At 37.9% G+C, this 22,035-nt stretch overlaps 1 protein-coding gene across 3 annotated transcripts in view; it reads left to right on the top strand.

The window, feature by feature from the left end:
• vps13a (vacuolar protein sorting 13 homolog A) overlaps positions 1-22,035 on the top strand; it is a 59,098-nt gene continuing 37,063 nt past the window's right edge. For all 3 annotated transcript variants that reach the window (XM_059503191.1, XM_059503190.1, XM_059503189.1), the window contains exons 1-37: positions 1-256; positions 1,656-1,699; positions 1,792-1,834; positions 1,946-2,041; positions 2,704-2,805; positions 2,884-2,993; positions 3,183-3,242; positions 3,742-3,801; positions 3,890-3,970; positions 4,062-4,119; positions 4,200-4,327; positions 4,408-4,514; positions 4,606-4,777; positions 9,055-9,117; positions 9,387-9,519; positions 10,009-10,103; positions 10,539-10,681; positions 11,035-11,236; positions 12,475-12,589; positions 12,768-12,904; positions 15,373-15,505; positions 15,579-15,696; positions 15,796-15,940; positions 16,845-16,929; positions 17,076-17,245; positions 17,402-17,558; positions 17,853-17,932; positions 18,024-18,083; positions 18,219-18,405; positions 18,488-18,604; positions 18,686-18,789; positions 19,255-19,422; positions 19,853-20,160; positions 20,268-20,415; positions 20,491-20,632; positions 21,400-21,521; positions 21,632-21,801. In XM_059503191.1, coding sequence (XP_059359174.1) covers positions 157-256; positions 1,656-1,699; positions 1,792-1,834; positions 1,946-2,041; positions 2,704-2,805; positions 2,884-2,993; positions 3,183-3,242; positions 3,742-3,801; positions 3,890-3,970; positions 4,062-4,119; positions 4,200-4,327; positions 4,408-4,514; positions 4,606-4,777; positions 9,055-9,117; positions 9,387-9,519; positions 10,009-10,103; positions 10,539-10,681; positions 11,035-11,236; positions 12,475-12,589; positions 12,768-12,904; positions 15,373-15,505; positions 15,579-15,696; positions 15,796-15,940; positions 16,845-16,929; positions 17,076-17,245; positions 17,402-17,558; positions 17,853-17,932; positions 18,024-18,083; positions 18,219-18,405; positions 18,488-18,604; positions 18,686-18,789; positions 19,255-19,422; positions 19,853-20,160; positions 20,268-20,415; positions 20,491-20,632; positions 21,400-21,521; positions 21,632-21,801 — 4,463 coding nt within the window. In that variant the 5' untranslated portion in view covers positions 1-156. The remainder of the gene's footprint in view (positions 257-1,655; positions 1,700-1,791; positions 1,835-1,945; positions 2,042-2,703; positions 2,806-2,883; positions 2,994-3,182; positions 3,243-3,741; positions 3,802-3,889; positions 3,971-4,061; positions 4,120-4,199; positions 4,328-4,407; positions 4,515-4,605; positions 4,778-9,054; positions 9,118-9,386; positions 9,520-10,008; positions 10,104-10,538; positions 10,682-11,034; positions 11,237-12,474; positions 12,590-12,767; positions 12,905-15,372; positions 15,506-15,578; positions 15,697-15,795; positions 15,941-16,844; positions 16,930-17,075; positions 17,246-17,401; positions 17,559-17,852; positions 17,933-18,023; positions 18,084-18,218; positions 18,406-18,487; positions 18,605-18,685; positions 18,790-19,254; positions 19,423-19,852; positions 20,161-20,267; positions 20,416-20,490; positions 20,633-21,399; positions 21,522-21,631; positions 21,802-22,035) is intronic.

The raw sequence follows: 22,035 nt of genomic DNA, 5'->3' as shown, positions 1-22,035 counted from the left end.
AGTGACGTGTGAACAGCACAGTACCTCCCAGTCCTTCCACTGATGTTTATTTCAGGAAACGGGACAGTCAGTAATTACAGCTACATTCTCAGGTGGTGCACGGATCGCAGACGAAGGCAAGCATGCTGATCTGTGTGTGAACGGGACGTGCTGAAGATGGTGTTTGAGTCGGTGGTGGTCGATGTCCTGAACAGGTTTCTGGGGGACTATGTGGTGAACCTCGACAGCTCGCAGCTCAGCCTCGGCATTTGGGGAGGTAAACGTGCCAGCTGTCAAAGCCGAATGCTTCTTTGCTGTTTGATTTGCTCCAGAGACGTGTTTGCGTACATTCATGATTATACACGAACATATGGTTGCTTACGTTGATAGAGTGAGTTCGAGCTTACCCTGAATCATGCTTTGACATTGAGTAACGTTACAGGTTTGAACATGCGTTTACAGTAACCCTTAACTCAAAGCTAACCCATGCATAGTGGTTTAAATGGATTGTTATTGAATATAGCATAAACTCTGTCATCTGTTCAGTCCCATATGGCTCAAACAACATCCAGCTGCTTCTGTACAATGAGAGTTAATGGGGGCTATTGCTGTCAAGATACAAAGTTGAGCAGAATTACCTGGAAAGTAATTAATGAGACCGCTTTCACTTTTGGATGAGCTTCTTCTTACTGTATAAGAGTTTCATTCAGAGACATTGCATACAACCTCTGTTTACATGCATTATGGGACACAACAACTGTCTTTAGTTTCTAAACCTAGAATATTTTAATTTCGACATTGATCAGAGATTAGCATTGGCAATATTTTGCAACAGTACCATTTCATTTCGCTTTATTAAAAAAAAAAAGTATCTTAAAAAATAATAAAAACAGATACAATGTATTTAAATAATGTATTATTAAATATTAAATACTAACATTAACTAAAATGAATACATTATTTACTAATATTAAATATATGTGACTATCGTTAAACCTTACATTTCTACTATATTCTGTAAAAACTTAGGAGGTTAAAATCAAATATTGTCTCTACTTTTTGTTAATACAATCAGATATTAATGAAAAAGTTACACAGTTGTCCGATTAGTAAAAACACCTCCTGTAGAAACATCTCTTGTTTATATAATACATATATTATATAATATGTCAACAACATTGGGAAATGTTGTGTCTATGATCAAAGCCAACAAACCATCCGTTTTGAAACCATCCTGTAGTCCAGTGGTTCTCAACCAGGGCCCACAGAATGCAGACATATCTTATAACTCTTTAATTATATAAGAACTTAATTAAAATCCTAAATCAAACACTTTTCCCCCCAAGAAGAAGTATAATTATTTGGCTATACTGTATATCAATCCCAGTTTCTGTTAATAGCCAAGTCTGAAAACAAGCAAGAAACAGGAGGCACTTGGATAGTCTCACTTGATTCCTTCATTGTAGTGAATGCTAAATTCGTCAGCAACACGAGGAATGAGGAATACAGGGATGTTTAATCTTCCCCCATCCTGTAGAGTTTTATAGTGTGCCATGTGTCTTATTGACTTACTGATAAGAAGCTTTAATACAACTGAATGTTTGCTCAGAGATATATTAATTGTTATAGACTGGTAATATTTAGCTCTGTGCATTGTGTCAATGTTTCTTTTGTAGGTGATGCCATATTAAGAAACCTCGACATAAAAGAAAATGCCTTGGTATGTCGCTTTATGTTTCTCGGTTATGTCCTATAATGTGAATCCTTCTAATGCTTTGTTAAGTTGTGCTTCCTGAACTGTTTCTGAAACAGAGTCAACTGGACATTCCTTTCAAAGTCAGAGCGGGACACATAGGTAAGAGAAGTGCAGTGTGATGCACTGATGTTGCTTTGTAAAACCAGTATGCACTGTCGTGGCATAAAGTCAGATCTGAGCTCATGCAGTGGATGTTTCTGTCTTTGTCAGGTCGTTTGGAGTTGAAGATCCCTTGGAAGAAGCTGTACACTCAGTCTGTGGAGGCCACGCTGGATGAAGTTTACCTGCTCATCGTGCCTACAGCTAGTAAGAGCTGAATTTATTGACCCATGAAGATGTCATCAAGTAACTTTGCAGCAGGCGCAATGATATAATTATTTCCGGGCACTGCGTAATATCACTGCGCCTGCTGCGCCCGCGGTTCAACAGCACAGTTTCTTGATTATTACGCTGGAATGAGAGTCTAGTTCCTAGCCATATCAGCCTAGAAAATCGCAACTTTTCTTTTTTCGTCGATCTTATTCCATGGTGTAACTACAGAAGAGTTGAGTTTTAAATAGGAAAAATATAGCAACTCTTTGGTCGTTTTTGAGTGAGATGCTAACGGTCTAATCAGATTCAATGATCTATGCTAAGCTATAGCTAAAGTGCTACCGCAGACCCCGAGATCGGCTGAATGGATTTGAAAATGGCAAAAAACACAGATGTGAGTTGGAATATTAGCCTATTTTCAAAAATAGTGGCGTGTTCCTTTAATTTTGTTCTAAAGCAGCTTTAAAAAAAATCATAATTCCTTACAGACCCAGTGAAAAGTCACCATGGCCAGGCAAATTTTATGACTTCACGATATGACATTAGTATTTGTTACTTTCATGAAGCATGACACTTATTTTAATGCAAGGTCTCACAGAGGATCGCTGCATGCATGTGGTTTTGTCAGTTTTGACTCCTTGCATCTGTTAATGCAGGTATAAAGTATGACGCAGAGAAGGAGGAGAGACAGCTGCAGGAAGCTCGGCAGAGGGAGCTGCAGCGGATCGAGGAGTCCAAACAGAAAGCAGCAGAAAAAGGTTTTTGAGCTCACTTTGGCTTTACATCGAGACGGGTAACGTAGTTGGTGAATTTGCATTTGTGTTCTTGTATTTCAGAGAATCCAAAGGCGGAGAAGCAGGATACGTTTGTGGAGAAACTGGTTACACAGGTGATCAAAAACCTGCAGGTGAAGATCTCCAACATACATGTCCGCTATGAGGATGATGTGAGTACTTTTGACATTTAACCGCATTCTCTGCGCTTCTTCAGCTTGGAGCTTTTATATACAAAAACCTGCGATATACTGTATATTCATCTGTGTTTACATGTGCTTTATTACTGAGTGATATGAAGTGTAGAAGACTCTTTTTTTTTTTTTTGTGCATTATCACTCAAATGTTACCCATGTGTTCAGGTCACCAATCCGAATGCTCCGCTTTCATTCGGAGTGTCTCTGCAGAACCTCAGTCTCCAGGTAAAACCATAAATAAATTGATTAAATTATGAGATTATCGAATCTCTTAGGGATATTTAACACCAAAATCAAGAAGGGGGAAAAAAGTGCATTTTGCAAAAAGAATATAAAGCCTCTTTTCTTCTTCTTTCTTTTTTTTTATGTATTTATTACTATTTTTATTACTATTTCTTAATAAGAAAATATTTAACAAAATTCTAACAAATTAAGAAAATATTTATACAATATAATATTTTATTAAAATGTATTTAGCATTGTGTAATATATTATTTTATTAATAAAATACATAGTTTTTTTTTCTTTATACTCCTTAGATTCTGGGGTTGAAATACGACCTAGCCATGCTTTCGTGTGATTCCTAATAGACTCTTTGATTAACAATAAACCATGAGAGGCTGTTCATTACATTTAAATGTTTTTGCTTCTTAACATGAGTAGGCAATGTGACACTTGCCTCAAACATCAGATTTTAGATTTATTGTAACATTTCTGTTTCCAGACAGCTGATCAGAATTGGAAACCATGCCTTCTGGATGAGAAAGCCAAGCTGTTTTTCAAGGTTAAAACATGTCTTCTTCACTTTCACAGTTATGGGTAGCATAATTAGCCAGTGTTGTTCACTAAATTCTGTTTGGTACATCGTTTAGCTTGTACGCCTGGACAATCTGTTTGCATACTGGAACGTGAATTCAGAGCTGTACTCCAACCACAACCCTGAGGAGGCTCTGGTAGGCTCTTCACATTTGATGAAACTTCTAGTCGAAGAAAAAAGAAATTGCACATTTTCATTGTTTATGTGTGTTTTATTTTTTTATATAGCGATACCTGAAGCACAGTGTGGACATCCAGAGCACTATCCCTCAGGATTATCATTTCAGTGAGTCCCTGATGTATTTCATGTGTATCCAACAGGGATTTCTCTATGAAATGCAAACCAACTTTGTGTTTTTGCTTCAGTCTTTCGTCCAATATCTGCAAACGCCAAGCTGCGCATGAATCCGCGCTCCGATGTGGATTTCTCCTCACCGAAAGTGGATCTAGTTGTCAACCTCCCCGAGGTGGCCGTTGAACTCAGCCGGCCACAGGTGTGCAATTCAGCCCACACTTCATTGACATATTTGTGATTGTAATGATGAATGTGAGTTGACTTTTAGTTGTTTTCTAGTACGTCAGCATCCTGGAGCTGTTGGGGTCGGTGGATATGATGACCCGTAACCTTCCGTACAGGAAGTATCGTCCAGATATGGCCGTTCACACTAATGCGCATCAGTGGTAAGTGCATCTGGAGATTGGGGTCTTGACTGATTCCCTTTGTTATTTAATCTGATGAGGCTCTTTGCTTACGTTTTTGTGGATCTCGTAGGTGGAGATATGTGATCACAGGTGTTTTGGAGGTCAATGTCAAGCCCAGCCTTCACATGTGGTCATGGCGGCACATCCGTCGCCATCGGCAGCATGTGAAAAAGTACAGAGAGATCTATAAGAAAAAAATCACCAGTAAGAAGCCTGCAGAGAGTCTGCTGAAGGAGCTTGAGGTTGGTGAGCACTGATCACGAACACACAATGAAAATCTGCTGTTATTTACTCATTGTCATGTGGTTTCAAACCCATATGCTGCTATTTTTTCAAGGCATATGGCAGCTTTTTGTTTTTTGGTTTAATAGCTGTGATCACAAGGAACTGTCTCTGTGATCTGGCAAATATAGCTGTGTTTTGTTTTGGAGTTAGGTACAATGAATTGACAAATCTATTTTTGTTTTGCTTTTGTTTTTATCTTTTGTTTGGGAATTTTGAGTCTTTGTGAACTAGCAAATATTGCTTTTTTAATGGGATGGTTCAAAAGCAAAAGAAAAGGTCAAAATACATATTTTTCGGATGTATGCATCAAAACAATGCTCTACCACGCATCAAAGCAGTCAATGCAGCACAATCAAGAATAACAAGAATAAAGGGGTTTGCTGTGATTACTAATCTGAGGAACTTGTTGCTGATTTGAATGGTGATGCTTCCCGTTTTAAGTGGCCTTTTATTTTTAAAAGTGCATGCTTTTTTAAAGTTCATTTAAGTTTTCCATGTCTTTTTTCCTGTCTCTCTTGAAATATGTCAGTTTTGAATCGTTTTTACTAAAGGTGATACATGAGGAAAAAAATAAACGATCATTTGATGGACTATTCTGTCATAAATTGCATTCATTTCTGAAATTTCTACCATCTGTTACTGGAAATGAAATCATCATTTAACGCATCACTCATCTTAGTTCATTGCAATCACACAATGTTTTGTTATAATCAACAAAGCTCTCTAAACTACACAATTGTGGCGGGGGGGCGTGGTTTAGCGAAGTCGGCAGTGGGAGAGAGAATCAGGAGACAAACGGTAAGTGAGTGGTTTGGGCGGAAACGATCAACACCTGTTTCTTGTTTCAGTAATTGGCGTGGAGAGAGTATAAAACGGGAGAGACAAAAGCAGTCGAGAGAGAGACGGACTGCTGACTGAAACCGGAAGGAGTTACCCGGAAGCGTTTGGCGATAGTGTGCGCGCTAGTGTCATAATAAAAGTCACTGTTTGGTGTTTGTAAAGATTACTTTTTGTTTTATTATTAAAAACTTGTCAGCAGTCCATACTACCCCTTGTCCTCTTCCTTTCCTCCTACGAACGTACTACACTGGTGTCGAAACCCGGGAAAGGAAGAAGGAGTGCCGCTGCCATGCAGAGCCCGTCCTACACGCCATTTGCGGATGTCATATCATCCCTCGCGGCCCCTTCACCAAGAGCAACATCAGGCCCTGCTGGACTTGAGAACTGATCAGGAGCGGCGGTTCCACGCCATCCTACAAGCCCAGCAGGAGGACCGCGAGAGGTTCCGGAGCTGGATCGACCGGGAGGTTCGTGCCGAGGCCATGGGACCGCCCGCGGTTCCCATTCACCTACCCCTCCACAAAATGGGACCGCAGGACGACCCGGAAGTGTTCCTAGAGCTTTTTCGAAAAGTCAGCGGAAGCGTGCGGCTGGCCCCGCGACCAATGGCCAGTACGGCTGATCCCCCTGCTCTCGGGCGAGTCCTAGGTGGTCGCACAACAGCTACCAGTGGCGAACCTCCTGGTCTTCGATGACCTGAAGAGGGCTATCATTCAGCGGGTCGGCCGGACCCTAGAGCAGCATCGCCAGGGGTTCCGTTCACTGGACCTGGGGGAATCCGGTCGGCCCTTCGCGATGGCCTAGCAGCTCCGGGACTCCTGCCATAAGTGGCTACTGGCCGAGGGTAGGGACGTGGAACACATCATCGAACTCGTGGTGCTGGAGCAGTTCATCGCTCGGCTTCCGAAGAGAACAGCCGAGTGGGTCCAGTGCCACCGTCCCACGTCGCTGGACTTGGCCATCCATCTAGCGGAGGACCACATGGTGGCGTGCCCAGGGGTCGGCGAATCCACAACCTCAGTCTCCCTCTCTCCCTCTCTCCCCTCTCCTTCTCTCTCTAGACCTGTCCTGCTCCCTAGGTCCCGTCCACCCGGCCCTCCTCGTGTGGGCGGGTTCGACCAAGGGCATCACGTGAGTCCAAGGGCCCCGCCCAGGTCACCTATCCGTAATTTGCCATTTTAAGAGATCGCTTGTATCGAGTGACCCAAGACGCTCAGACAAAAGTAAATACAACCCAGTTGTTGATTCTAAAGAGCCGCAGGGAAATGCTTTTCCGTGCAGCTCATTCTAATCCTATGGCGGACCTTTTAGGACAGGCAGTAACACTGAATCGCCTCATGACCCGTTTCTTTTGGCCGGGCATTCACGACAACGTGCGCGTCTTGTCCCGAATGTCAGCTGGTGAATCCACCGGCCGCCCTAAAAGCGCCTTTGCGCCCCCTTCCCTTAATGCAGGTCCCCTTCGAGAGAATTGGTATGGACCTCATCGGGCCATTAGAGCAATCTGCACGGGGACATCGCTTTGCATTAGTCATAGTTGACTATGCAACACGATATCCTGAAGCAGTGGCCCTCCGCAACATTTCCGCTAAAAGTGTTGCGGATGCCCTGTTTCGTCTAATCTCCCGGGTGGGGGTTCCGAAAGAGATCCTCACCGATCAGGGCATGGCGTTTATGTCACGTACGCTACGCGAACTGTATGGATTATTGGCCATTAAATCGATTCGAACTAGCATATATCACCCACAGACCGACGGCCTGGTCGAACGCTTAAATCCATGATCCGGGAATTCGTTCAAGAAGATGGCAAGAATTGGGATAAGTGGCTAGAGCCCTTGTTATTCGCTGTGCGAGAGGTCCCACAAGCCTCCACGGGAGGGGCCATCTCAGGGCAAAAACGAAATTCAGTATGTGCTGGACTTGAGAACAAAACTCCACACTTTGGGGCGGCTACCAATGGAGAATTTGTTACAAGCCCAGGATCGCCAAAGCCAGCTGTATAACAGGGGAACTAGATTGTGCAAATTTGCACCGGGAGAGAAAGTACTTGTATTACTCCCCACGTCGAGCTCTAAGTTATTGGCTAAGTGGCAGGGACCGTTTGAGGTTGCACGACAAGTGGGAGATCTTGATTATGAGGAAATACAGTCCGATAGGAACTGGGCACGTCAGATCTACCACCTCAACCTCCTCAAAAAATGGAATGAGGCGGAATCAGTGATGTTGGCAACGGTGATTAGCGGAGAGGATGATCTCAGGCCAGAGGCCGGATGGTCACCGTTGGTGTTTGTAAATATTACTTTTTGTTTTATTATTAAAAACTTGTCAGCAGTCCATCCGACCCCTTGTCCTCTTCCTTTCCTCCTACGAACGTACTACAACAATGAATCTCTAATTTACATAAAGTCGCCACTTAAGAGATGATTCACGAGCGATTGGCCAGTGTGTTGAAGAAATCAACATATATGTCTGTGATTGGCTACACTGCTCAGTGCCACAAAAACACATTGGGTAGTTTGCCAAATCTTTAATTGTTTGTGCTTTTGTTTGAGGGTATTTAGCGCCGTCTAGTACCCCTGTACAACCAGTCCTGCACTGACATTGGGGATTCCATGACTAACCATATGGGGTTTGTAAACTGTCAAATATAATTGGTTTTTTGTGTATTTTTTTTTTTTAGTTTGTCTTGTTTTGGAGTTGGTCAGCTGTGGTTACTATGAACGGCCTTTGTGAACTGTCAAATATGGCTGTTTTTTTTATTTATTTGGTTTGTTTTGTTTTGGAATTTTGTGCACTGAATTGAGAAATATATCTTTGGTTTGTATGTGTGTTTGACTTTTAATTTAATGTAATTTATTGTTTTACTTGTTTTGAAGTTAACTGTGGTGACTATGAATTGTCTTTGTTTATTATTTGTTTTGGAGTTTGATAGCTGTGGTCACTATGAACTGTCTTTGAGAACTGGCAAGAGTTGCATGAAGACTATTCAAATAATTTTCTTTTTGTAATAAAAAATAGCAGCATGTGGGTTTGGAGTGACATGAGAGTGTGCACTACATTAAAAATACACCTTCAAGGTGAACATAACACTGCTGTTCTGAAAGAGGCCGAGCCTCTGCCGACTGATGCATGATCTTTTACTTTACATAATAATAAAAATGCAACATAACTATTTAGTTACTCTTTACAATTCAAAAATGTGATTTTCCATAACTCTGGTATCACTTACAATAAGGAGGTGTGTTTTGATCACAATAGATCCATTTCTATCTTCCAACCTTTTTAAATGCCTTTTATGAATGTTGAAATGAAGGAAGAACCAAATACCAAATGTTTTCATTTCTGTTACTGCTTTGCTTTGAACAGAACATTTTTATTTTTGTCCATTCTTTAGGAGACTGAAAGAACCCTGGATATCTTCAACATCACAATGGCGAGACAGCAGGCTGAGATGGAGGTGACGTGAAAGCACATCCACATTTCACTCGTATAATAATGAGTGAAAGCACTCATTATTATACGATTAATGATTTGTATTAAGGATTATGTATTAAGGATTTGAGTCCTTAATACAAAGTGGCCTATGGCTTATATCACTGGAAATGTGTTCCTGTAGTTCAACTAGTAGAGTTTGAAGCTAACAGCATAAAGGGCTTGGTTTGAATCTCTGGTTTCTGACTGAATAAAGCAATTTGACTCTTGTATATTCTGTTTCTTGTGTTGTAGGCCTCAAAGGCAGGGTTCAGGATATACCGTCCTGGGGTGCAGGTGGAGGAGGAACAGTCACAGGGCTGGATCGGCTGGATGTGGAGCTGGTCTGGAGACAGCAGCACACAAACCAAAGATGTCAAAACCGGAGGTTTGTCTGTGCACTGCATCTGTTTATTCCTACAGAGAATCTCAGGCCTCTACTCGGAAGATGCCGGTTATAATGTTATGATCGAGGCTGTGGATGTTTTATATAAACATTAATGCCCTAGAAGTTGCAACAGCTTTGGTTTTATATTTAATTTGATTTTATAATTTGAGATTTACAATAAATATTTTAACTGCTACTATGTAAAATGCATACTGCTGTAAAAAAGCACCTTATTTGTTTAGTGTTTGTAAACCAAGTGTTATTGCACTTTTGTTAATATAGCAGCACTTTTAAATGAAAAAGTGCACAATACACTACTTTTGAATTCACTATTGAATTTTGTGCATAACAACGCGATTAATCGCAGAAAAATCATGCAATTAATTGTGAAATTTTTTTATTGTTGCCCAGCACTAATTTAAATATTCCACAGAATTATGTAGATCTGTTTCTGGTAGATTCATTGACCTTCTGGTTCTTATCTCTCAGGGTTTGATGAGCTCATGACCCCAGCAGAGAAAGCCAAACTACACGCTGCCATTGGATACAGCGAGACCGCCATCAATCCAAACCTGCCAAAAAATGTTAGTGACAAACAATCATAACATGAACACTACCTGTCAAAAGTTTTTTAACAGTAAGATTTGTAAGATTTTTTTGAAGACATCTCTTCTGCTCATCAAGCCTGCATTTATTTAATCCAAAATACAGCAAAAAATGTGAAATACTTTTAAAAACAATTGCTTTCTTTTTGAATATATTTTAAAATGTAATCTATTCCTGTGATTTCAAAGCTAAATTCTAGCATTATTACTCCAGTCTTCATTGTCACATGATCCATCAGAAATCATTCTAATTGTGCTGTATAAAAATCAAAAACATTTTTTTGCTGATCCCAAACCTTTGAACAATAGAAGTAATTTTAGCCTTTTTGTATAAGCAGCATTTCAGTCCATTGAAACTACACAACTTAGGTTCATGTAAAGCATCACACCACTAACTTATATTTTTGTTTGCAGTTCGAAAATATGAAGATACATTTCCAGCTTAATCACCTGTCTCTGTCGATCAAAGAGAGCCGAGAGAAGCCAGAGATAATCAAACTGTCCATCATTGATCTGAAAGCCATGCTGACACAAAGACCTGCGGCCCAAGCTATAAAGTACTGCCTTCTCTTCTCAAGTCCACTCATTTCAGCCACTTTTATTTATTTAACTTGAAGGAATTTTCTGTGTTCGATTCGACTTAGTGTCACATTTAACTTGTTCCTTAATTGTGAAACAAGGTCAAAATTGATTTACAGTAATGCACTCAAAATGAAAGTGGATTGGGTAAGACGTTGCACTGGAAGAAATCTTGCTGTAACTTTCACATGATGTGCACAAGATATACAAGTTGCACATTTGGCTTTTTTTAACCCTCCAGAACGTCTTGCCACATACACTTCCTTTTTGTTAGTCAGAACTCTTGTAACCCAGAGCATGCGGTTGTGTGACGTAATGTTTTACTCGTCAGGATCTCTGCTCTACTGTCATCATTTGAAGTGTCGGGTCTCCCAAGAGGAAAGTCGGCCCCCATCCTGCTGTCTCCACGTCGTGTGGAGGGGATGAAAGATACAACTCTACTGAACCTCATGTTTGAGACGAACCCACTGGATGCCAGTGCGGACCAGAGACTCCGCATCGAGTCCCAGCCGCTAGAGATCATCTATGATGCTGTGAGTGTGAGGGATCATGCCTCCTTGACGCTTTTGAACCCCTTTGACGTATAATATTTTCTTGAGATTAAGTTAATATCTCAATAATTTAACAACACATTGATGTTGGTTAATGGTCAGACGTCATGCATGTAAAATTAAATTAAATTAAATATTTAATTTATGCATTTAGCAGACTTTTTTTTATCCAAAGTGACTTACATTGCATTCAGGTTAACAGTTTTCTCCTAACATGTGTCCCCTGGGATTCGAACCCCCAACCTTGCGCTTGGTAACAATGCTCTACCACTTGAGCTACAGGAACACTAAAAATAGAAATATTTAATTTTACTTAAGTATTTTTACAGTATAGGACTGCACAAGTTGGTCAACAAAATATATTGATATATTATATATTATTATATATTAAAATAGATATTGTGAATATCGTCATACATAGTGTCATATACGGCCATAGCAATTTGAACTGGTTTTTGATAAACGCTTAATCTTAATTTGAAAATGTCTTTATTTTTTTGTCCACATAGTTCAGCAGCAGTAGTAATATCTAATCTGCCACAGTCTGATGCCAGTAGAATTTTAGAAATATCAGAAAGTAGAATTATTTAATATTATTACCTTAATTATAAACAAACAAGCAAACAACAACAAAAAATACTGAAAAAGACAGAAATATACATACAGTATAACAACTCTGTAATAATAAAATTATTCTTTATAGTGAAAAATAATATTTGATACTATAGTAATTTTATTTCATTCTGCAAGACACTAATAAACACTCATTTCAAATGTTAAATTCCTAAGATTTTAGATTGGGTGATAAACTACCGGAAAGTCTCTTTAATTGTCTTTATGATTACAGGTTTAGAAACGCTTCTTGTGACAAACCTGGTAAAATGGGTCCTGGCCCTTGTTGCGTTCACATATGCACGCTATCAGTGACTCAAACTTACAGCAGATGCAGAGATGTTGTTTGTGCAGAGCAGCATTTACTGTAAATCCACTGAATCAGGAGCTGCTCGCATGTAAATGAACACACACCGTGCATTAGAGGGCATCAAAGCCTTTTGGGTTTTATAATCAAGTTAAGCCATGTGGAGACCACTTTATCTATTTTATTGTTTTCGTTTTACGTTTGTATGATATGAATAATTAATAGTCACAAGCCCCCTGCAGTTCCAACACAAATGTGATAATGGATAGTGTATATTAAATGTTGTTTGTTCTTTTTGTAGATGACAGTGAACAGTATGTCAGCTTTCTTCATGCCTCCGAAAGACCTGCAGCTGGATGAATTGACCAATGCCACCCTTATGAAGCTGGAGCAGTTCAGAGACAAGACCTCCACAGGTGTGTGCCGATCCACAAGGCATACATTTGTCTGCTACTTGCTTTCATTTCCAGATTTAGTGGTGGAGTGTGGATCAGCCAAACAAGCTCTCATAACTCCAGATTTCCATGCACCTTTTATAATCTGTGGTTATAAAATGGTAGCTTGTACTAAAACAGTATTGTTCATTGTCCACAGGACTCATGTACATCATTGAGACTCAGAAGGTTCTGGATCTGAAGATAAACCTCATGGCTTCGTATGTCATTGTACCAGAAAATGGCTTCTATGACCCCGAACACAACCTTGCTATTCTGGATTTAGGTCATTTCCAGGTAAAAACATGCCACTGTCAGTGCACATGGTTCTTTATTCTTTTAAATCATACTTGACTTGGAGTTTTATTAACCCTTTCGAGTCGATTAACGCGGATACGCGTTTTGAGTCATTTTCTCCTGATAACCCCGAAAAGAACTTAAATTACACTTTCAGTTTTAATTGTACAGATAAGAGCAATACATCAATCGAATCTGTAAAGGGTCTACTTTTTTTTGGATACAGACATAATAACAACAAAACTTTGTGCACTTATAAAATAAAGATAACAAACAAGGTGCGCTGTCTGCAGCCTTTGTCTGCGGTGATCTTCATTTAAAAACGCGTCATTTAAAATGAACTGTAACTCAGTTGAATACTCAACGAAAATACATGGGGGAGATATCTATAGAAAGCGTGACATGTCGTTTTTTAAACTAAACAAGTGCCGCCGAAAACAGATATTCTGTGATAAAGTAATCCATATGAAAACAACGCGATGTCTGTTTTTCAAGTCTTCCTTCATTATATCTAATGTGACCACGCCCCCGCGCCGAACGCGCTATTCAGATTCAAACTGAAGCGCGCGGCTTGAATACGCCCATAACAGAAGAAAAAGCAGCCAGACTGTTCAAGTTTTTTTATTTTACTGTTTGCTTCGCGATGAGAGGAATAACACATAATTCACCCCAAAAAGATGTGATGTGGTTGAGGATTTGAGAAATGGATTTCCTCAGAAAAAAAGAATGAAGCACTTTATTCAGCAGAGATCATAAACATGAGTAAGTCTCTTTTTATTTATTTATATACTTGTACTAGTTTTCACATAACGTGTAAACATTTTACTAGTTAGACTTTTTCCAAATACTTTTTCCAAACTATAATTCCTGACTAAATGTTTAATCAAGTGAAATATTATGAAGTTTCAATAACAATATACAATACTATACCATTCAAAAGCTTGATGTAAATAATATAAATGTAACAAATAGATAACTGTAACAAATGTAAAAACAATGCTTTTCTTTCACTTTATTCCCCCTAAAACCCAGAAAAATATTCTCAGCTCTTTTCAACATTAATAATAATGATAATAATAATAACAATAAATGTTTTTTTTGTAGAAAATAAGATTGTTAAAAGGATTTCTGAAGGATTGTGTGACTGGAGTAAGGATGCCAAACAATTTGTTTGAAAGTCAGCTTTGATTGTTTCTAATAAACTGTTTAACTGCTCCCCCAAGTGGATATTAAATTATGTTGTGGGATAATTAAATATATTCTAAATAAACTACAAACATAAAATTATATAGATTTATTTTGTTCTCACATTATCTCTTGTAGCTCCTTCCTCTCAGTGGCACAGATGACTGAGAGGCTCATTATGCAGCTCATTATGGAGCTCATTATGGAGCTCATTATGCAGCTCATTATGCAGCTCAATATGCAGCTCATTATGCAGCTCATTATGCGGGTCTTTGTCTTCTCAGGTGTAAATCACAATGATATTCATGATGGTTGACGCCTACTCGCATATAACTTTTACCAACAAAAAGTGTCTTAGAAAATGTAAATCAATATATTGTTTTCTGTAAGTGAGTAAACAAGATGATTTTCACATAATTTAGAAAGAAAAATTCTAGGCTACAAGCTCCAGTTCTCAAAAGTCCCGGGAACCATTGTTCTTTATGTGTTTTTTTGCTTTATTCAAGTGTTTTAACATTTTTAGTTTTTCACTAACCACGCATAATATTTTTTTTCTCAAAAACACAATCATGTACATACATGCATTTCACATATTATTACAGCCCAGTTTGTGCTGATTACAGTGAGATTAGACTTTACCCATTCAGATATTTATAAGAAACTGAAAAAAGCACAAATGTCAGGGCATGACAAAACTTCTCCAGGCCCCAAAAATACCCTTAGACTCCAGAGGGTTAAAGCTAGGTTTCAGTGAAGTGCTTCAAATAATGTATATCAGGCAAAACAACAAACAGAAAGATATGTTTCTTGGGAGTTTTTTTTTTTTCCCTGGTGGGTCATACTTGTTTTTGAATCAAGATAAAGAGAAGAAGAAAAATCCAGCAAGCTGCCAAAACTTTGTTTTCAAAGTTGGCAAAAAATCAGCACCCACCCCCATGAGGTGATTAAACTGGTCCACAAAAAATAAAATCACTAAAAATGTATTTTTTTAGGACTGTCAGAGTTAACTTGTGTACTGGTCTTTGATCATTTTTGTCACAAATCATGAAATTATTGACAGCATCTATTGAATCTATTGACATCAATGGCTTTTAATAAGACAATAGTATATCTACATATGGTTTGGTGAACATTTATATTGATGTCTTAATATAATCTCACATTAAATACATATATATAAATAACCATGAAATTATATTGTTGCTTTATATTCTAAAAAGGCCATTACCAGTGTGGGGACAACAATGTTTAATTGGCTTAAAGTGTGTGTTTGTTGTGTGTAGATGTCCAGTCAGAGCAGAGCCGACCTGCCTCAGCTGTCTGCGAGCAGCAGCACTATAGAGGACATCATGTCTCGAGCTTACGACAGCTTCGATGTCCAACTCAGCAGCTTACAGTTCCTCTACACCAAAGCAGGTGCGCAGACTTGCACAGTGCTTGATATGATGCAGACTTCACAGGGTTTTACATACGCTGTGTGTGTTATCAGGTGGTGACTGGAAGCGGGCTCGTCCACTGAGACAGTCTGCGTTTCACATCCTGGAGCCTGTGGACCTGAAGGTGGTCTTCAGCAGAGCCATGGTGGTGACGGACTCACGGATGCCCAAGTAAGCAGAATATTCCCTGTCTGGTGTGCGTGGGATTGAACTGTTTTATGCTGCACACATTAGGCATTAAAATATTTGTATCTAATATTTTTAATTCAGGTTTAAGATTTCTGGTGAGCTCCCTCTGCTGTCTCTGCGAATCTCTGATGATAAAGTGCGTGGTGTCCTGGCATTGCTCAGCAGCATTCCACTTCCTGAGAGTCGCCCGGCCACACAGACTCGAGCGCCACAAGTTACACCCAAGGTAATTATATAAACACTTATGGGTGTGTCTCCCTAGACAAATATAGATAAGATTGTCATTGTCACTCGACAAACTGAGCTTTTGGTTCTTAATTGTTCAACTGTAAATAATAAAATGTAATGCAGAAAATAATGGGTACGGATTATTGAGATTATGTTGCTGAAATAAAATAATGTATTATGCAGTTAACAACATTAGACTTTGAAAATGATGCAATCACTTACTGAAACTGAATCTGCTTTCATTGTAATTTAGTATAATTTATAATATATGATATTATTTATTATTATTTAATTTATTTATTATTAGTATTTATCATTAATATTTTCTGGTTTAGTAATTTTTTTTCAATCTTAAATTCTACTTTTCTTATTTCTGTTTAGCTTTATTTTAAATGTATTTAAATTTTAGTTTTAGTAATTTCACTTCAACTCCAACTCATTTTATTTAAGGTTTTTAATTTTTTTTTACATTTAATATTTATACTTAATTTTTTCCAGCTTTATTTTAAATAATGCAATTTATTTGTAATTCTTTTAGTTAACTATAACAACTCTGTCCGATATGGAGTCACATTTATCATCTCATACCTATAAGTTCAAATATTAAAGCTAATAAAAAAAATTTTAATTCAATATTCTCACAACTCTTAAAATTTAATTTAATTTTAGTGTTTCTTTTAATGATAAAAAAATCATTAAAAGTTGTTGTTTTTATTTTTTTTCTTAATTTGGTCATTTATCAGTAGAAATTTCCCAAATCAATTCACAAGCAGATTTGATTCAGATAAATTTAGATCTGATTTATTTGGACATATTTCCATTTTGCTTGCACTTATCCACCAATGTTGTTGAGAATAGTTTTTTTTTCTTGCAGCTGTGTGATTTTTGCTTTTTTACATTAGGTCTACAAGCGAGTGAACACACCTCAGCTCACCCCTCGAAGACCAGCCATAGATGACCTGCGTGCATCCATCATATACGGCTCAGGTCAGATGCACCTTCGCACAAACAGTGTTACTTTTCCATGACGAGTGCCAAGTCTTCTCTGAACATCAGTGATAAAATATAGAGATCTACTCTAGAAATCAAATATCATGAAAATAAAATGCTGCCTTTGATTTTTTTTTTTTTAGAGGAAGAGTTGTTCTTCGATGCCCCTAGTTCACCGATCGAGGATCTGCCGTTCTTTGAGGCCTCGTCAGACTCTCTGCAGGGTTCAGCCTCTGATAAGCGTCCTTCCATGGTGCTCAAAGACCCCAAGAAGAACATGACCGAGTTCTTCTTGAGATTCCAGATCAACAAGGTCTGATTATGCTCTTGTTTATTATATTTAAACTGTATAAGTTATATTTCAACTATACCTTTCAGTCCTTATAGAGATGATAACAGATAAATGTGCATTAACATTTCAAGGCTTCTTAAGTCGAAGTGACATTTTCCCTCCTTTGTTCTCCTCTAGCTTTCCATTCAGCTGTGTCGCTTGTCAGGCAGACAGGAAGTGAGCGTTATGCATCTGTCCATTGATGGATTAGGGACAGAACTCAAACTTCGTACCTTTGATATGTCATCGTACACATTCCTGCGTGAGATCTGCCTCGAGTGTTCAGAGTACTTGGGTAAGTGCATTGCACACACTACACTGCGCTACTTTTATTGAGCAAGGATGCATTAAATTGATCAAAAGACAGTAAAGACAATTATTATGTTAAAAAAGATTTCTATTTCAAATAAAAGCTGTCAAGACTCCTGGAAAAAAAAGTTTCTTGGTTTCCACAAAATATTAAGCAGAGCAAAACAATTTTCAACATTTGCAGTAATAAAAACATTTCTTGAGGGTTCAGATCAGCATGTTAGAATGATTTCTGTATTTAAACATGCAAGTTATAAGCTCTTTGTGTATTTTTGTGAAGATTCTGAGGACAAGAACGTTCACCTTATCACCACTCTGGATAATACTGAGGAAGATCTGCTTACTTTGGAGTATATCAAGGTAAATTTGCTTGATTGTGTTCACGTTTCATCCTTCTTTGGGTCCAGGTATATGTATAAGCGCTGTTTAATAATACTCTATTCTTTTTCAGGCGGACAAAAATGCACCAGATTTTAAAGCTGTGTATAAAAATACAGAGCAACTAATCAAGGTAAGCTTCTTCACAGATCAGAGCTCGGAATTTCTTTACAGCTGATGTGAGCCACACAGATCACAAAACTTATAAACCGCACTCTAAAGGTGGCCAAATATTGTTCAAGTTCTTAAACTATGTGCTTTGCACCAGGTGAATTTCTCCTCACTGGATGTGCACCTGCACACTGAGGCACTCCTCAACTCCATAAATTTCCTAAATAACCTTCTCCCACCACTGAAGAAAGAGGCACAAGAGGAGCAGCCCGTCCTACCCAAGGAGGAAGAGGAGGAAGAAGAGGAGGCAAATATAGAGGATTCTGCTGTTACCAAGAAATCTTGTAAGAAAGTTCATTTTGTGTGGTTCATCTTTTGATCTGTCATGGTATAATTTTAATCTCATATAATTGGCTTGCTCTTCAGCCTATAAGAAGTCAAAGTTTGAGGATGTGGTGAATTTGCACATCCGAGCAGACCTCAGCTGCCTCAAGGTCTTCATAAGAGGAGAGAAAGCCAGGATCTCTGAGATCAGCATCGAGGGTAACACACAGTTCTGTAAATGCACATTAACACAGTAAAGTTAGGATATGTTTCAGTACTGCATGTTCTCTTTTACTCCAGGGCTTGTTTCTGAAGTTCAGATGAAGAAGAAGTCCGTAGAGATTCTGGCTAACCTGAAGAACATTGTAATTCTGGATTGTGACAAAGAGGCACTATATAAAAAGGTAAAAGTGCTGTATTTTCAAGGATTAATAGATCATAGAACGGGAGCTAAATTGGCACAGTAGAGAACTAGTACTTATTTTTATATTATTTTAGATAAAAAGTTATTAATAGTGTTAGAATTAAAAACAATAAAATAAGTATTTTAACCACAAAACAAACAATTTCACATTTAACAGTTTGTTTCATTGGGCTCAAGTAACAGTATTGTTTTTTAAATTATACAATTCTTTAAAAAATGTATACGTATATAAACTAAAATTGTGACATTAAAGAGATTGATTAAAAAACCTTTATGCTCACAAATTTATGCAAGAATTATGGTAAAAAAAAAACTCATATTAATATCAACTTACTGAGCTAAAAAAAATTGGGATTTTTTTTTTTTTTTTTTCGTATCATGCATTAAAAGGTGAGAATGTGAGATGGAATTGATTTAAACTAATGATGGAATGATGATTATATAGGCAGTGTCCATCGCAGATAAGGAGGTGTTTGATTTCCGCATGGTGAACCATGTGGATGCAACAGAGGGCGAGGCCTACACAGACATGCACATTGTGGACACTAGTGTAACTTTGACTGTGGGCTGCATTCAGGTTATCTTCCTCAACAAGTTTGTGTCCTCAATCCTGGTAAGTATTATTTTCTCATTTACCACTGCATCTACCATTTTTCCTATACAAAGGAAGTTACAGTAGTTGAAAAAATGCAATAATACTTATACTAATAGTAATCATTTTTATTTTGTTGCACCTGTAAATACTATATGTATTTCAAAAGAGGAGAGGTCCTAGAACTGAACCTTGGGGGTCACCTACAGTTTTGTAATTTTTTACAAAATTAATAAAACATATTGCTGCATAGTTGTTTTATTTATTTTATTATGTTTTATTTTATTTTATTTCACCTGTTTTACAGTATATATTGTGTTTCCTATACTTAAATGTCACAGCAAATTTGGAAATGATCATGTGACTTCCTTTTCCTCTGTTTGCATTTATATTTGTCTGTTGACAAATGGTCTCTCTCGTCTCTCTTCCTCTCTTTATTTTTGCTCCTCAGGCATTTATTAATAATTTCCAGGAGGCTAAAAATGCATTGGCAGAGGTGACGGCCCAGGCAGCAGAGAAAGCAGCCACAGGGGTTTTGGAGCTGGCAGAGAGAAGTACACGTATCTCCCTGGATGTAGACATCAAAGCTCCGGTTGTTTTCCTCCCACAGTCCTCTGTTTCCCAAAATGTCATTGTGGCAGATCTGGGTTTAGTGACTGTAAAGAACCACTTTGAAATTGTCTCCTCACCAACACACACCAAGATCCCCCCTGTCATGGACATCATGGCTGTGGCACTGAGCGATCTTAAAATGTACAGGTTAGTTCAGCATTTTTGCATAAATTTACTTGTTTGAATTGATTAATGAATTAATTAATGTGATTCATTGATTAATTGATGTTTATAATATGTCTTTATTATCCCAGGACCACATTTACTGATGGACAGTTTAGGAGTGAGATTCAGTTACTCAAACCAGTCAACATGGACCTGTCAATCAAACGCAATCTTTCTGCCACCTGGTATCACAGCATACCTGACATCCAGATTAATGCACACCTCAAACCCATGAGTGTAAGTGCATATTTGTGTTTGTTTCTATGTCTGACTTCAGGTGTAGGAGATAACTTTAATGTTTATTTTTTGCAGCTAATCTTGAGTCAGGAGGACCTAACTATAGTGCTGAAGACTCTAAGTGAGAATCTGTCTGAGACTTCTGAAGCTCCTCCGGCTCCATCCAGCTCTGATAAAGGAGACCTGACTTCTACCAAGGATTCTCAGAGTTCTGGAGGTATAAACTACACACAAATACAAATAAAAAAAATGAAGTTTTATTGATTATTAATGCATCAAGCATGCTTTTTGTGTACTTTCTGTGTCTTTGCATATCCTGCTGTTTAAGCATGAATTTAGCATCATTCTACACAAACTGATGTAAATAATGTCATAGCAACTTGATTATTAGCAAAAAATATTATTTAAAAAAAGATTTAACGACATTTTAAAATACAATTCAATCTAATGGTTTTAATGACAGCCTTAGTTTCGATATACATTAAGCCTTATACATTCAAATTTCACAGCATTTTTAACCTTATTTTGCATGTTTATTTTTTTGGAAAATATAACACTGTATAACATTGTTTGCTCATTATAATGATATATATGTACATAAAATATTTATATACTGTATAATGTAACATTTAAAATGTTTGTTATTATTTTACATTTTAACCAAAGATTCGATCTGTGGTATTAAAAATATGTAATTGATTAATTTACAAAAAAAATCATCACTCTCTAAAATGTATACAATAATTGTGAATGATTTAAAATAATAGTCAGAAGTTGCATAATTTTAATTTAAAGCTTTTTTTTAAAGCCCTTTTTTTATAATAATTAGCACAGAATTACTCATATATTTTATTAATATAAAACACATTTCCTAAATTCAGGATTTGGATGTCTTGGAGTTCATCTGGTTAAAAAAATGAATAAACAACTAACATGTTTTTGTTTTTTGTGCGTAAACAGTATTTTTGTGTGTGTGTGTTGTAGGGAACACTGTTGTGACCGCAGCAGTGGTGGAGGGCCAGAAAACAGGAAAACTAAAGAACACTCTGAAACTGGACTTCAAGTTTGACTCCATGACACTGGTCCTGTACAGCCCAAACAACGAGGTGACATAATACACTCAGTTCAGTCTAGATCAGAGTGTAATGATTACATGTGAAACCAGGGTTACAATTTTAGCCTTCTGGTTCAGTTTTAGCAATCTGTTTGTGTACAGATTCAGTTATCAGACTCCCGTGACGAGAGTTTGAAGTTGGCAGAGTTCACACTGGGCACCATCTCCACCGCTGTGCACATGTTCTCTGACAGCTCCATGAAAGCCTCCCTCAAACTTACAAACTGTCTGCTGGATGACAAGAGACAGAGGGTGAAAATGATCACATCCAGGTAAAACTCGACCCACTCCAGTTCGTTTTAATTCATGTTTTATGTGTACAAATTTCCTTTCTGCCCTGTACAACTGACATTAGAGTCGTTTCTCCTACAGCACATAGCTTTAACAACTAATCGATAAATCAAAAATCATCAGTTATTTCGCTCTGTGCATGAAGAACATCTTTATCTGAAATCATTAATATTGTAACGTGTATCTTAACAACTTTTTTGCACAAAGTACATACT

Source organism: Carassius carassius, chromosome 21, assembly GCF_963082965.1.
Source record: "Carassius carassius chromosome 21, fCarCar2.1, whole genome shotgun sequence".
NCBI classification, from domain to species: Eukaryota; Metazoa; Chordata; class Actinopteri; order Cypriniformes; family Cyprinidae; genus Carassius; species Carassius carassius.
Note: the sequence above shows the minus strand (reverse complement) of the source record. Positions and strands in the feature narration are given on the sequence as shown.